Raw genomic sequence first — 16,574 nt, 5'->3', positions numbered from 1 at the left:
CAATTACAAACCAACGGTAAAAAGATGGTTTAGATGTAGAGGAATAAACAGAAAAGACTTAAGATTGTTCAGAAGATAAAACAGAAATAACTTATATAATGCTGGCCCCGCAAACATCCAGGATTTCAAGTCCACAATAAATAACTTTGTCAAGTGATAACAAAGTTTAAACAGAATTTCATTTCTTGTACAACACAAACAGGGAGTTCCAGTAATGACAAAATACCGAAGTGTACATGAGAGAACATCCATCTATTACTTTCCTACGCGGTAAACGCCAACAGCCATGGCATGCCCTCTCCCTATTGGTTTTAACATGACAAGTTCTTTTGTCTCGAACTCTATCCTCAGGTGGAAGGGAAGTTTGTCAAACAGATCTTTTACCTGGCTAGTCAAATTGATGTGTTTTGCCTGTGATTCACACAAGTTAGCGACGTGGTCATACAGAACACCCGAAGACATTATTACTTTGCAGATTTAATACACAACAAATATCATAAAAGAGAACATACCCGTGTGGAGATCAAGTAATGACCACCAGTTTTAAGATGTAATTGAGCATACCTTCTTATATAACTCAACTGCCCAACAGAAAAGCACAATCACAACTATATTAAAGAACAAAACAGTTAAGAAAAATATCACAAAATACCCGATTATATCTCTAATGCATACATGAAGAAACTACGAAGCATCACAAAATATAATCTTTAGTTCACATTGTAAATTCAAACTCAACTAATAATCCATGATTATAAAACTAAAAAACTATACCACCAATCAAGTCTTAAAAGGTAATCCAAAAATTAAAATTCGAGGGGATGATAGAATAACCAAACTAAAAAATGGAACAATGAACAATTCAAGAGAAGATCATAGAGCATTTCAAAAAATTAGTTCATAACCATAGCACAACCCTCATTTTGGATGTATTAAGAAAATGTTTAATGCGAAACTGTGCATTAAGAATTGGGTAAATGAGCTAATTCATTATTGTACCATATGCTAATTTTCAGTTGAATAGCCAGTTGAAAAAAGTCGAACTATTATTTCAAAATATACAACAGTTTTTCAATAATGATGATCCGTACCAAAAGTGTAATTTTTGAATGTTTAATCTTTTATTGAGTGATTATAATTTAATTAAATTTAAAATGAATCATATTCATTTAATATGTAGAAAGTGATGAAGTATATTAAAAAATATAGTAGACATCATATTGTGGGTGAAAAAGAACCTGCAAAGAGCAATCTTCAGGATAAATGATATCACCAAGCAACACATCCACCATACCAACAACCATGCGGTAATCCATACCAAGAATAAAGCGGTAATCTCTACAACGAACCACGTTGGAATCCTTACGGAAACATAAATTTCCAGGAAGTGTTACAACATTTGACCTCTCCCCCACCGTGTTTGCAACAGCATCTGACAACCCAATTACATAGACCAAACCATCCTGCAATTGAAAAATATGTTGACAAACACTATTACTAAATCATATTTAAACATGTAGACAATATCATGATATGGAACAAAAAAGTACAAACAAGCTATGAATGACCAAGAACGCACTAAATAACTTACCGAGCCAACAAGATCAGACAATTGTAAAACTGTAATTCCACATACATCTCCCAGGTATAAAACGTGAGAGCCGGGTTTCTAAAAACATAAAAACAATTAAATGAAGCAAATATGAATTAACTAATTGCAAATCTCATTTGCTATTGTAATTTATGATATATGATAATACATACGACCCATATATTAGTAAGACCGCCCATTACTGCAGCCGCCAACTTTGACAGATGCGGATTCCATACTCTGTACTCAACTTCAGTTCCATCATCCTTATTCTAAAATAAGACAAGTTATATAAATCTCGAACACATAAAACTAGGTCACACATTTCGTCAAAATGCAACAAAAAAGTTGTGTTATTGCGTGTTCAACATTTGATAACACTATTAAAAGGGCCCTTTGGCCATAACCTTGAAATTCCCTTTATATAGTTCTAAATGCTTAAAAATGTAATAACTTTGCTCTTTAGTGGCTAAATGTTAAGGTATCAAAGTTTATTTGCAAACTAACACAATAGCAAATTAACACATGTTTAGACGGTTTAGGGGGCAAAGGACGAATTTGCAACATTTTCAAGACATTAAGAACTAATATGTTGGTTTTGTTGTGTTTCGCATAGGATCAAAAGAATGTTTTAATGATACTCCCTCAATCCCTCGCAATTCTTTACATTTTCTATATTTTGAAGTCCTTTCCAATTCTTTACATTTCAAAACTTTCCAAAAATAATAAAGTTTTAATAATTTAAAAACTTAAATGAGCCAACTACTTCTCTTCGGTTGTCTGATATATTGATTGGTTCCACAATTTACCCACTTCCTACTCATTTTCCACTTACTTTCTTCTCATTCCGTAACCTCCATGCCCAACCCGAATGTAAAAAAAAAATTGGGAGGGACACATGAAGTAAATAATAATAATGCTATGTAAATAATAAACATGGATCGTAAAAATTCTGAACTACATAATAAATTAATTAAGAGCCAAATACTAATCATATATAAATTGATTCACCTGAACAGATATTAATTTTTCACCATAAAGAACTTTACCGGGTACTAAATTTTTAGTACAGATAAAGTTCTTTTTACCCAAACCCTTGGTGATGAAAAGTCCTTCAAATTTATGTGGCACAACCACAACTTTGTCAACAGTGTAAAAAACTCTTTGCACCATGGAACTTTCTTTGTGTGCACAACTTTGTCTACGATAACTGCGTGCCAAATTCAGTCGAGCCATTTTCATGTTTTCGAGCTAGAAAAAGAAAATCACCAAATTAGTTGCGGGGGAATCATTTATTAAATGATCACTTATCGAAAAGGAAGCGCAAACCTCCAAGCCGGTGATGAATTTATCAAATTTCACCCACAAACCACGCATGACCTCATCAATTATATGACCAGCTATGGCAGGTATCCCTGTTGCTAAACCTATTGTCTGTGCCAACCTTGCATTTGCAACTGCAATCCAATAATCAGAGATTCGCTCTGGAATATTATCCACTACGAAATTTTTCAGCTCCTTGGTCACCGTTGCTATAAACCATATAGTCATATACATGATATATTATGTAAAAGACACACATGGAATAGAACTAGAGAATATATATACATGTATATATATATATATACATGTATATATATATAGTAACCTTCTCATTTATTCGCTTACAGTTGCATATAGCCTTCATTTGAATGAGAGCGTCACCCACAGATAAAAAGGGATAAAAAGCTCTCAGCGTGAATGGGTTGTTATTGAGGTACTTCTCAGCTATTTTGAACGTGGTGGTAAATCCAGGATATTCATACATTCCATGAGCATCGAAAAGAGCGTATCCCGAGGCAAATTCAATAAGAAAAACAAAATGGTGGCCATACTGACAAGTATACATACATGAATAGAAACAAGTGAGTTGCATTGCAAGAAGCGATAAGTATACTTAATTTCACCCAAAAAAACATTATTGAAACTAGTCAGTAATATAATAAACAAACATTATAGATAACACTAATATATATATAGAGTTGCACTCCATAGAGAACACCTTATATAAAGAACAATAAAAAACAACTCATATTTAATCCAATATAAGAGTTCCGTCATGAAACCTAATACAAAAAGTTGTTATTTTTTTACCTTCTATCCATTTAGCAAAAAAAAAATTAAAATTTTGTTTTAAAAAAATCACTGTTCATGATGACATCAGTAGTGACGTCATCATGAACAGTAATTTTTTCAAAAAAAAATTGTTGAATGGATAGAAAATAAAAAATAAGAACTTTTTGTATTAGGTGCCCCTGGCGGGGCCAATGGATCTATTGGAATAACTGATTTTATATTGTTCTTTATTGTTCTTTATATAAGAGTGTTCTTTATGGAGCAATGGCCTATATACGCAGCAATAGCAATATACTCAGCAATAGCAATCTAGATATAGATTATGAGTTTAAAAATGTTTCTCAGCACATGAGTAAGAGAGAAGAGAAAGGAAAACTTTTATTACGTTCCGAAGTTCTGCCTTGCAGAGTTACATAAATCCCTTTATATAGGGAGAAAAGAACCCTTCATTGGATTCGTTACAAACAAATACAAACAAACAACTTTTACAAAAGTAAAAAGAAAAAAAATAACTTTAAAAAAGTAGACAATATTTGATGCCGGGTGCTACTTTGGGCCCCATCGTCACATCTCATAATGTTCACTTTGTACAAAGAAACAAACAACTTTAATAAAGTAACTTTAATAAAGCAAGTATTATTGCTGGCTGGAATCTTTGATGATTATGGGTTGAGGTCTTCATCTAGCTGACAATAATTTTTACCCTGTGATATTTTTTCCTTTTAGAATTCGATCGTCTAAGAAATCTCTCAAGAGTTTAATATTCCTTAGATTGAGGTAATGACTCTTATAATTTTCGAAATCTTCTTGGATTTCTCTGACTGTTCTTTTAGCCTTTTCCTCTGGGGTGGCTTGACTGTATTTTTTATAGATATTATTCTTTTCAGCATTAATTCTGAGAATTTCCCAGTCTAATCTCTTTATCTCTTTGAATTCTTTGGCAAAAGGTATCATTATAATTCTGGATCCTTTCCTTTCCCCTTAAAATTTGAAGTTGTAAGGGATGCAATTAGACCATCCCAGAAATCTTCAGGAGTAGGAGTATATTCTTCTTCCTGAGATTCACCTGCTAAAACATTAAAAGAATTATTAGAATCCATTGATCCTGGTGATGACGCCGTTTTCATTGACTGATCTTCATTAGGAAATGAAAATGTACTGAAGAATTGATTCTTCATATGGTCTAAAACCCTCTTCATGATCTTTTGATCTGATTCATTAGGGAACTTTTTCTGAAAATAAGTTTTCAGGTCTTCCATTGGAGTCTGTTGTGAACTTTGTCCATCAGGGATTTGTTTTTCATCATGGTTTATTACCATCTTAACGTTGGACTCTATCTTCTGAATATCTTCAGAACTCATCTTCGTCCACCGTTTATAGAAGAAATTCCTTTGTAGCAGAGGAATTCCTAGCTTGTCTTTATCGATAGAAATTGTCCATCTCCAAATCCAAGGAATTTGAAATTTTGAGAAAAATATGAAAGGACATTGTCCAAAAATTAATCTTTTAGATTTAATGCGTGTTACCAGAGGGCTGTTATCACACCATGAGTTATATAAATTCATAATTTTTTCTGGTAGAATTTCAAGAGAAGGGCCAAATTTTGACCACCATTCATAAAACCAATTTGGTATGTGCTTATTAAGCACTTCACGGTTTACTGAGAAAAACCAAGAATGTTTATTCTTGGGATTTTGATAATAAAATGCTTTAGAAAAAGCTTGGATATAATCCCAGTAATTGAAATAAATATATTTACCTTCAGCAATTTTTATTGCTTTACCCTCATTAGGATTCAATCCCCATTCTCTGGGAGTTAATACCTTGTTGATGTGGCATTTGCTGAAGTTTATAAAACTTTCAGGGTTATTGTCAACAGAATTTCCAGATATAATCTGGGCTGATTTTGCAAAGCAGCATACCCTCTATTTTCAAGGTACCTGGTTTTCAATGACCATCCATCATTTGGAGTCATAAGAATATCTTCTTCTTCAAGATACAGAATATTTTCTGTAATCGGATTTTCAAAGTATTCTTGATCTGGAGGAGTTTCCGTAATTACTGCCTCTTTAAAAGTCATTGTCTTTGATGATGAGGAAGGTATATCTTCCTTTTTAGGAGGTGCAGACAATTGTTGCACATTTCTTACCCGATTATTTCGGTATACTGTCCAGTCTCCAATTAGAGGAACAGTTGATTCTGTATGGGGCAGCAAATTGTTACTCCCACGTCCTCGCCCTCGGCCATAGCCGCGGCCTCTGCCCCTATTAGGGGTACTCATTCACCCTGTAAAAATTCGCGGGTTAGATAATCAGCAAGAGAATTATTTTCTCCTTTGATGTATTGAATATCAAATTCAAAGACTGAAAGCTGAGCTTGCCAGCCTGCAAATATTTGCTTGGATACAAGATTCTTGACATCCTTTTCTATTATAGATTTTGCAGAACTACAATCAATTTTAAGCAAGAATTTTTTATTTAATAAGTCATCCTGAAATTTAGAGATGCACTTGATAATAGAAAGCATTTCTTTCTTAATAGTCGAGTATTTTGACTGAGTGAAATTCCATTTTCCCGAAGTAAATCTAACAAGCTCTTCTTTTGAAGTGTTTGGATTTATTTGTTTTAAAATTCCACCATAGCCTATATTAGAAGCATCTGTTTCAACAATTTTAAAATACTTTGGATTTGCCAAAGATAAACAAGGTAAACATTTTACCTTTGCTTTTATTCTCCTTACTGCTAGAGAATGTTCTTCAGTCCATGGCTGAGGATTTTTCTTTAGTCTAGAATACAGTATTGCTGTATCTTTAGCTAGGTCTTTATAATAGTCTGAAACATAGTTCAAACTTCCTAGAAACCTTTGCAACTGTTTTGTATCTAGAATATTATCAGGAAACTTAGAAGCAAATTCTATACTTCTTTCAATTGGAATAATCTTTCCTTGACTAATCATATGTCCTAAGAATCTGACTTGGACTTGAAAAAGTTTCATTTTTGGGGCAGATATTACTAACCCATTTTTTCTAATTAAATCCTTAAAATTTTTTAAGTGTTTTATATGTTGATCTAATGTTTTAGAAAATACTAAAACATCATCAATATACACAATTATAAATTCGGTGTAAGGGTTAAATATATCATTCATAATATTCTGAAAATCAGAAGGTGCATTTTTTAAGCCAAAAGGTAGGACATTCCATTCATACTGACCAAATGGAACTGTAAATGCAGTTTTATATTTATCAGATTCATTTATTTGAATCTGCCAATATCTAGACTTCATATCGAATTTAGAGAAAATTAAAGCATTATTTAATCTATCTAATAAATCTTTTTTATTAGGAATTGGGTATCTAACCCATTTCAATACCTTATTAAGGGGTTTATAGTTTATAACTAACCTGGGAACACCTCGTTCCTTTTCTGCAGCATTATTAACATAGAATGCTGTACAACTCCAAGGGGATTTAGATTTTCTGATTAATCCCTTTTCTAAAAGAGAATCTATCTCCTTTTTACACAGCTCTAAATATTCATTATTCATTTGAGCTGGTCTAGCTTTAGTAGGAATTTGGTTTTCATTAAAACCATCTATGTAAGGAAGAGAAACGACATGTTGTTTTCTATTCCAAAAAGCATTTGGTAAGTCATTGCATACTTCACTAAGGAATTGCTTTTCAATAGTTTTTATTTTTTCTTTAACTTCGCTTTTATTAAGCTGTTCTTTAATACTTAAAATATTAATTTCTTCTTTAAGAAAATTTAATTGTTTTTCTTTATTAAGAAGAACATCTTTTACCTCATTAAGCATTTGCGTCTGAGGGTCTGTTATGAAGTTAAATTTAACTTCTTTACCATTTATGGTAGCTAGAATTCCTTTAGTGTCGATTTTATTAATCGGCATTAGCATATGCAAAAAAGGAGTTCCTAATATTATCCTATGAGTAATATTTTTTACAAGGATAAAAAATGCGGGTAAACAAACATCTTTGTTACACACATATGCATTAGATAATTTATAATTTATATCTAACTTACTTCCTTCTGCTGCTGTTAGCGATCGGGTAGTTTTTTCAAAATACTTAGTAGGAATTATTCCCTCTTTTATGCAGTTTAAATCCGCACCACTATCAATTAAAGCAATTTCATCTTTTAAAATGAAATTTTTATCAATTACTAAAGTAATTTTTACAAACCATTTTTGTGAAGTTACTTGATTTAAAAGATGTAAGTATTCTTCATTTGAAGTACTTTCTTCTATTAGGTTTTTATCTTTGATTAAATTTTTATCTTTATCAGAGGATTTTGTCTCTAATAAAGTTAATCTTCTTGATAGATTAGAATTATTTTGTTTTATATCAGAAATTTCTGATTTTAAGAAATTAACTTCTCTTTTAAGATCACTAATAGAAACTGGAGTTTCTTTAGTGTTAGATTGTTGAAATCTATTTAAAACCTCACTTAATTGGTAAGGTGCCTCAATTATTTTAGGCGTTTCTGAGTTATCTCTTATTAAGGCTTCGATTAATTTTCTTTTTAATTCGGAGTCCTTAATTAACTCTAAAGCCTTTAAGACTTTATCTTAATCTTCTGAAAGGACATTTAATCCATTCATTTCAACTATTGATTTCCAATAGTTTATTTCGTTACATTGACAATTATTATTGTCAGAATCAGAGGAAGATTTCTCAGCTAACTCTAAATTATCTTCTTCAGAAGATCTTTCTGAATCAGAATTGAGAAGAACTTTCTCTAATTGCAACCTTAGTTGCTCATCCTTAATCTCATTAAGGGCTTTCTTAGTCCAACATTGGTTGGCATAGTGACCAACTTTGCCACATTTATGGCAAGTTATGTCAAGCTTTTTAGCTTTTCTTTTTCCTGGCTTAGGCATAAAAGATTTTTCTTTTGGCCTAGACTTATTATAAAATTTTCTTTTATAATTCTTTTTATTAGAATTGTCATTTAAAATATTTTTAAACTTATTTTTATGTGGTTTATATTTTTTAGAAACCATTTTCCTTTTATTATCTAACCTAGGAGGTTTTCCTAAGTCGAAAGCGAATTGTTCACAGAATTCACCAAGTTGGTGTTTTTCTGAAAGCTTCTGCTTTTTTAATTGGTTTTTTAGCTTAATGTCATTACATAAAGCTAATCCTTCATTAATACAACTAACAATTAGTTGTCCGTAGGTTAAATCGGAATAATTAATATTTATTCCATCGTTCTTATTTCTAAGTTGTTGCCGAACCTTTTCAGCAAAAAGATGAGGTAATCCGTCTATAAATTTAGACTTCCAATGAATTGAATTAGGGTTTCTTAACTGATAAACCCTTGATAAAAAAGTGTCTTTATACCATCTAAAATGAGTTAAAGATGGACATCTAACGTTTTGTAAAAGAGTTTGAATTTTCTCTCCTATTGGGGTTGTAGTTCCTACAAAATGTTGTAGAATAGCTAGACACAGTGTATAAACCGCATCTTCTTCCCCAGTAGTAGTTATACTACTACTAGCATTGTTAGGTTCTATTTTTATTAATTTCTTATGATTAAGAATTTCTTCTTTTTGGGTATCATTTAAGTAATGATCCCACCATCCTCTTAACTGGCCTATGAAGCCAGTGGCTATGAAGGATGCTATAGTGCTATCACTATTTCCATGTTGTTTACAAACAGTAGAATACATAATAATTCTATGTATTACATCAACTATCTGTTTATCATTCAAGCCATCAATGTTCCATTCATAGATAGCTTTTCCTGAATAAGAATTTTGAAAAGATTCAGGTTCTTCAAATAGAAGATCCTGCGGGGAAGGTCTCTTGTAATAATATTTTTCAAGAGGTTTTGGAGTATAAATAGGATTTATACTTTCATAATTTAAATTCTGATTTCCAAACATTTCAATTAATTGATTGGCATCTCCTATTTGGCTGTCATTCTCGGAGGCTTCTGTTCCATTAGAAGATTCTACTTCTGACTGTTCCTCTTCAGAAACAGTTCTAAGACTCATTTCTTTGAGTTTTTGTTCAAGAATTTGAACAAAATTATCTTGATTTGTTTCCATCTTAAATCCTTGTATGGAAACAGGAGGTTGGATCACGGGAGTTTCTTCTTTCGAAGAACATGACTCTTCTTTCTTCTCCTCAGTTTTACTAATTTTTTCTAAGATTAATTTTTGTTGCTCAATTTGAGTCTTAATGAGTTTTTGAAGATTACAAACTTCTTGCTCAACAGAGATTAACTGATCTCCTAAGCAATTCAAATACGTATTAGTATAGTTTTGTGACCTAATAATCGAATTTAATTCTTTTAGGGTCACTTGAGCATTCTCAACCTTTTGCAAATTTAAATAGGCTGTAGCCTCAGTATTAGTATTTAAAAAAATTGTTTTTTCTGGAGGAAACCTGGATATGGTTTCTCCTTGATTAGTCTTCCAAGTTTTTTGTAAGACTAATATTTCACCTTTAAGGTTATTAATATAATTATTAATAAACCATCTGACAAAAAATATAATATCATTAGTTTTTGTCATATAATCATAATATTGATTTTTAAAATTTTTTAATTCTTCAGGATTGTATTTATTAAAATACCAATCCCTAAATTGTTTATTATCTTCTCCTAGAAATTCTCTATTGAGAATTTTTCTAAACTCACTTCCTGGGTTTAAATTAATCATTTAAATGGAAGCTCATTTCAGATTGAGTAGGCGACTGTCTACTCTGATTATAAATTCCTTCTGGAATTTTATTTTGACTTATTCGTATTGTTTCTACAGATCCTGTTTCTTCTCTTATTTGAGAAGTGGAAGCCCTAGCTGATTCGTTAGGGACCGAATAGTACTCACTAGGAGTAGAGTGAGTGGAGTACCTTGAGGATGTGGTCCTAGGAAGTCTTAATGTTCTTTGAGAACTAAATCTTACTTCGACATCTCCTTCTGATGTCTCAACAATTTGATCTATTTCTTGATTTATTATCGGCTTGGGTTCTAATTCTTGAGGAAGATTCCAAGTCTCAGGGAAATTGATTTCATTCCACTTAATCAATCTATTAGTGGCTATGTTTGAAGTTAACAAATTAGTTTGAACCACAGTTGTAGTTCCTGGAGGGGCTAATATCTTTTTGTTGATATTAGGGTTCAAAGTTTGTAGAACCTTATAGTATACTCTATAGCATATAGCTATTATTTCACTACCTGGTTTAAAATTATAACCACTAGTATTAATTGATAGTTGCATAGCATCTAACAAATTACTATCTGTTAAAGATAGGGTTAAGTTTGGAGATACGTCAAAATAGACGGGAACAATAACCCTGAAAGTTTTATAAACTTCAGCAAATGCCACATCAACAAGGTATTAACTCCCAGAGAATGGGGATTGAATCCTAATGAGGGTAAAGCAATAAAAATTGCTGAAGGTAAATATATTTATTTCAATTACTGAGATTATATCCAAGCTTTTTCTAAAGCATTTTATTATCAAAATCCCAAGAATAAACATTCTTGGTTTTTCTCAGTAAACCCTGAAGTGCTTAATAAGCACATACCAAATTGGTTTTATGAATGGTGGTCAAAATTTGGCCCTTCTCTTGAAATTCTACCGGAAAAAATTATGAATTTATATAACTCAGGGTGTGATAACAGCCCTCTGGTAACACGCATTAAATCTAAAAGATTAATTTTTGGACAATGTCCTTTCATATTTTTCTCAAAATTTCAAATTCCTTGGATTTGGAGATGGACAATTTCAATCGATAAAGACAAGCTAGGAATTCCTCTGCTACAAAGGAATTTCTTCTATAAATGGTGGACGAAGATGAGTTCTGAAGATATTCAGAAGATAGAGTCCAACGTTAAGATGGTAATAAACCATGATGAAAAACAAATCCCTGATGGACAAAGTTCACAACAGACTCCAATGGAAGACCTGAAAACTTATTTTCAGAAAAAGTTCCCTAATGAATCAGATCAAAAGATCATGAAGAGGGTTTTAGACCATATGAAGAATCAATTCTTCAGAACATTTTCATTTCCTAATGAAGATCAGTCAATGAAAACGGCGTCATCACCAGGATCAATGGATTCTAATAATTCTTTTAATGTTTTAGCAGGTGAATCTCAGGAAGAAGAATATACTCCTACTCCTGAAGATTTCTGGGATGGTCTAATTGCATCCCTTACAACTTCAAATTTTAAGGGGAAAGGAAAGGATCCAGAATTATAATGATACCTTTTGCCAGAGAATTCAAAGAGATAAAGAGATTAGACTGGGAAATTCTCAGAATTAATGCTGAAAAGAATAATATCTATAAAAAATACAGTCAAGCCACCCCAGAGGAAAAGGCTAAAAGAACAGTCAGAGAAATCCAAGAAGATTTCGAAAATTATAAGAGTCATTACCTCAATCTAAGGAATATTAAACTCTTGAGAGATTTCTTAGACGATCGAATTCTAAAAGGAAAAAATATCACAGGGTAAAAATTATTGCCAGCTAGATGAAGACCTCAACCCATAATCATCAAAGATTCCAGCCAGCAATAATACTTGCTTTATTAAAGTTACTTTATTAAAGTTGTTTGTTTCTTTGTACAAAGTGAACATTATGAGATGTGACGATGGGGCCCAAAGTAGCACCCGGCATCAAATATTGTCTACTTTTTTAAAGTTATTTGTTTTCTTTTTACTTTTGTAAAAGTTGTTTGTTTGTATTTGTTTGTAACGAATCCAATGAAGGGTTCTTTTCTCCCTATATAAAGGGATTTATGTAACTCTGCAAGGCAGAACTTCGGAACGTAATAAAAGTTTTCCTTTCTCTTCTCTCTTACTCATGTGCTGAGAAACATTTTTAAACTCATAATCTATATCTAGATTGCTATTGCTGAGTATATTGCTATTGCTGGCAAAAACAAAAAATTAAATTTTTGTTTTAAAAAAATCACTGTTCATGATGACATCAGCAGTGACGTCATCATGAACAGTAATTTTTTCAAAAAAAAATTGTTGAATGGATAGAAAATAAAAAATAAGAACTTTTTGTATTGGGTGCCCCTGGCGGGGCCAATGGATCTATTGGAATAACTGATTTTATATTGTTCTTTATTGTTCTTTATATAAGAGTGTTTTTTATGGAGCAATGGCCTATATATATATATATATATATATATATATATATATATATATATATATATATATGGAACCAAAGGACCCCTAATTACTTTGAAAATGAAAAAAAAAACAATATAATTTACCGCATTGCAAAAGGACGTCCCTGGTTTAGATGTTGGTGCATCATTAACTTTTCTTTTTCTTCCTGAAGCAGTAACAGCAGTAGCTTTTCTCTGAATGGACAAAGTAGATAATAAATCAAGTCCCCAAATTACAATTACAAAATAATAACACAAGAACAAAATAAATAATTTACCTTATTCCCTGGTTTGGATGTAAATTTATCTCCATCAATAGCAGCAGGATCTGCTTTCTGCCTTAAAATATCAGGACGATAATGAACACGATTTTTCATATATATGCCTCTTCTACACGGCGACAATTTTCCATCAATTTAAATTTTAATTCCAAGTCCTATGATTGGCAAATACAAGAATTTAAATTACAATTTGACTATAAAGCAATCCATATTTAGAATCCAAAACCCAAACAAAACTAATCATGATATCCTATTATTGAAATTGATATGATTCCAAAAGACACAAGTAAAGTTATATATTTATAACAAAAAGCACAATGGGTGACCATAGATATATGATGCATATAATAATACACACAGATCGAGAGATACGTGCCTTGTTGCCGTGTTGGATGAGATCACAATCAACTTGATCTCCTTTTTTATATGCTTTCGTCGATTCTCCTCTCGCCATATCCATCGCCCCTCCCTTTTTGGTGGTTCGTTCGTTCTAAGGTTTACAATCGATTACAAATTTTACAATACAAAAAAAACACTAAAGTTAATTATACAATACAATCGATCATCTTATCAACCATTTAAATTATACAATAATTTTATTTTATTAAATTATATTATAATTTAATACAATGTTTTTTTTGTATTGTAAAATTTGTAATCGATTGTAAACCTTAGAACGAACGAACCACCAAAAAGGGAGGGGCGATGGATATGGCGAGAGGAGAATCGACGAAAGCATATAAAAAAGGAGATCAAGTTGATTGTGATCTCATCCAACACGGCAACAAGGCACGTATCTCTCGATCTGTGTGTATTATTATATGCATCATATATCTATGGTCACCCATTGTGCTTTTTGTTATAAATATATAACTTTACTTGTGTCTTTTGGAATCATATCAATTTCAATAATAGGATATCATGATTGAACCGACATCATTATTTATAATCTTACATATTATCAGTTACTATTAATAAACAAAATCAAACATTACACATTAAATCCCCAACCCTCTCATGTTAAGTTTAACCCAATTCTTAACACCTCCTTACAAATCATCATCAAAAAGACCTCAATTTTAACTAATCTGGTTACGAAGTGTGGTTCAGAAACACGACATCAATCAACCAACACGGAGCATCAATTTATGAACTCAATTAAACACATGTACAATCAAACAAACAATAACATCACAATCAAAACCCTAGAACACATGAAACACAATAATCAAACAATTAATCAACACCTCCACACGAACACACAATCAAACACATAAACAATCAGGTAATCGAAGCATATATTTAAAAAAGACATAAAAAGTGCATGTATGTAAGTGAAGGCGAGAGTATAGACCTGGCCTTTAACTTTGAGATTGATATGGGCACCATCGGCGGAGGGCTTCCTGTCTTCTTCGGTGCTAGCCTGTTTTTGACTGGGAGGGGTTGGGGTCGACATCTCTCTCGCGCACTCTTTCTTGCGCGCTCTCTCTCTCTGTCTCTCTGAATAAAAGGCTGTTTGATGTGATGAAAAGAGATGAAGGCTTGGAGGAATGGAGGGTTTAAAAAGGCCTGTTTTTTGGGTTTTTTTATCTTCGAAAATACGCGACGTTTTATGAACCGTTTCGTCTTCTTTAACAATATTTTTATTTTTTTCGAGTGGGCCCGCTGCTTGATTTCTTTTCTTTGGCCTCATCTGAAAAAAGTGTTCTGATATAATACTACTTCCGTCCCTTTTTGCTTGTCATTCTATTTTTTGCACGTAATTTAAGGTGAGTAAAAAACATAATTCTGTCTATTATTTTTAAATTTTTTTTTGTGAATAAAAATATAAACTATAAACTTTAATTCAGAAAAAGAAAATTTTAAAAATAATAAGTAGAAGTATGTTCTTTAATCACCTTAAATTACGTGCAAAAAGTCAAAGTGACAAATAAAAATAGGGCTGAGCAAAACCGAACCGAACCGAACCGTACAATTCGGTTCGGTTTGGTTTGGAAATTTTCAAAATTCCGATTAATTCGATTTCGGTTATAACCGAACTAAAATTTCGGTCCGGTCTGGTTTCTGGAAAGCATAACTTCGGTTTAACCGAAATAACCGAAGTTTTATACATATATAATATTTTAAAATTGTATGTATGTATAATACTAATATTATTTAATAATAATGATACATAAGTAAAGTATTAGATATCAGATGTTCAGATTTGCCTTGCGCCTCTATTCTGCCGACTTGCTCCTTCCGATTTGAAGACTTCCGATTCAAATTTAGAGCTTCACATCTGTTTAATGGTTGGATCTGCTATATCAACATTTGGGGTGGGGGGGGTTTTCTATGATTCTGATTAAGCCTGTCCCCGCTAGTGTCAAAGTACTACATATAATAATGGATGCTTCTTAAAGCTTTACATTTGCAAGCGATCTCGTTACTTCGGCGATAACCAAATAGATTGCAGAGAGGAGAAGATGTTGGTATAGTTGAGGATGAATAACATGAAGTTCGGTTTTTCTTTAACCGAACCGAAATAACCGAAGTATTTTCGGTCCGGTTCGGTTCGGTTTAAAAGTTAAATACGGTTCGGTTCGGTTTGCAAAAATTAAAAATTTCGGTTTTCGATTATTTCGGTTCGGTTTTCGACCGAACCGACCGTTTGCTCAGCCCTAAATAAAAAGGGACAGAGGTACTACTATTCTCGCGGAGTGCAAGGGGTATAAGGTCTGTAGAAATCGGAAATCGAAATTAATCCAGTTTGAAATTATCGACTTAGGGGATTTTAAAATTTTATTTCTGATAAATCATAATTTTTATTTGAATTAAAATATAATTGATAAATTGATAAATATATTTTAAAAAATTTCAATTAATCAGAGATTTTTTTTTTATAAATCTAGAACTCTTAAAACACTATTCGAGAGTTCTATTTCGATTATATCTAGAAATATGTGTAGATAGAAGATATTTATTCGATGATCTCTTGTAAAAAATATGTCTAGATGTTAAATGTTATATACCACGATAACTATTCTGATATATATATTAATGTCAGTCATAATATATTTGTTAAAAGATTAAATAAGTATTACAATAAATATATATTAGAATAAATTTAAATTTGAACAAAGAAGATGATAATATTTTGAAGTAAGAGTTTGATTTGTGGATATCTACGTACGGACCGTTTGGGTGAGTTTAAAATAAGTGCTTCTTACTTAAAATAAAAAAGTGGAGTAGAAGTTAGAAAAGTTAAGACTTATAAATGATTAAAGTGTTTGGGAAATAAATAGAAGTGCTTCTTGACTTTTTACACATACGGTACAAATAAGTGCTTTTAACTTATAAACCAAAAACCCGGCTTTTAAGCCGGAAACAAACACCCCCATAATAATCTTTCGTACCAGATCATAGAAAATAACCCTATATAATGCAAGTGATATTGTA

General features: G+C 31.9%; 1 protein-coding gene across 6 annotated transcripts; it reads right to left on the bottom strand.

Annotated features, from left to right (window-relative positions):
- Nucleotides 1-71: 71 nt before the first annotated feature.
- LOC108223098 (uncharacterized) lies at nt 72-14,728 on the bottom strand. 6 transcript variants are annotated; one of them, XM_017397169.2, is made up of 11 exons: nt 14,491-14,728; nt 13,134-13,190; nt 12,961-13,050; nt 3,260-3,464; nt 2,921-3,123; nt 2,603-2,842; nt 1,765-1,863; nt 1,592-1,669; nt 1,239-1,463; nt 513-581; nt 72-411 (listed from the first exon to the last, which is right to left on the bottom strand). In XM_017397169.2, the coding sequence occupies exons 1-11, from the start codon at nt 14,590-14,592 to the stop codon at nt 256-258; spliced, it is 1,524 nt and encodes a 507-aa protein (XP_017252658.2). In that variant the 5' UTR covers nt 14,593-14,728; the 3' UTR covers nt 72-255. The 6 variants fall into 6 exon arrangements, with proteins under 6 accessions (XP_017252658.2, XP_017252662.2, XP_017252661.2 ...); XM_017397173.2 differs by having other exon boundaries at nt 2,921-3,048; XM_017397172.2 differs by having other exon boundaries at nt 13,134-13,194; nt 14,491-14,711.
- Between the last annotated feature and the right edge of the window lie 1,846 nt (nt 14,729-16,574).

The sequence above is a fragment of the Daucus carota genome, chromosome 5, assembly GCF_001625215.2.
Source record: "Daucus carota subsp. sativus chromosome 5, DH1 v3.0, whole genome shotgun sequence".
NCBI lineage: Eukaryota > Viridiplantae > Streptophyta > Magnoliopsida > Apiales > Apiaceae > Daucus > Daucus carota.
This window is presented reverse-complemented; position numbering and strand designations above follow the sequence as displayed.

Excerpts from the sequence above, each read along its gene's own strand:
- LOC108223098 (XM_017397169.2), bottom strand. The coding sequence starts at position 14,592 with ATGTCGACCCCAACCCCTCCCAGTCAAAAACAGGCTAGCACCGAAGAA. Across the intron at positions 3,465-12,960 it reads GGACGTCCTTTTGCAATGCG|TATGGCCACCATTTTGTTTT; the intron begins GTAAATTATATT and ends TATACTTGTCAG. Across the intron at positions 1,464-1,591 it reads TGTCTGATCTTGTTGGCTCG|GATGGTTTGGTCTATGTAAT; the intron begins GTAAGTTATTTA and ends TTTCAATTGCAG.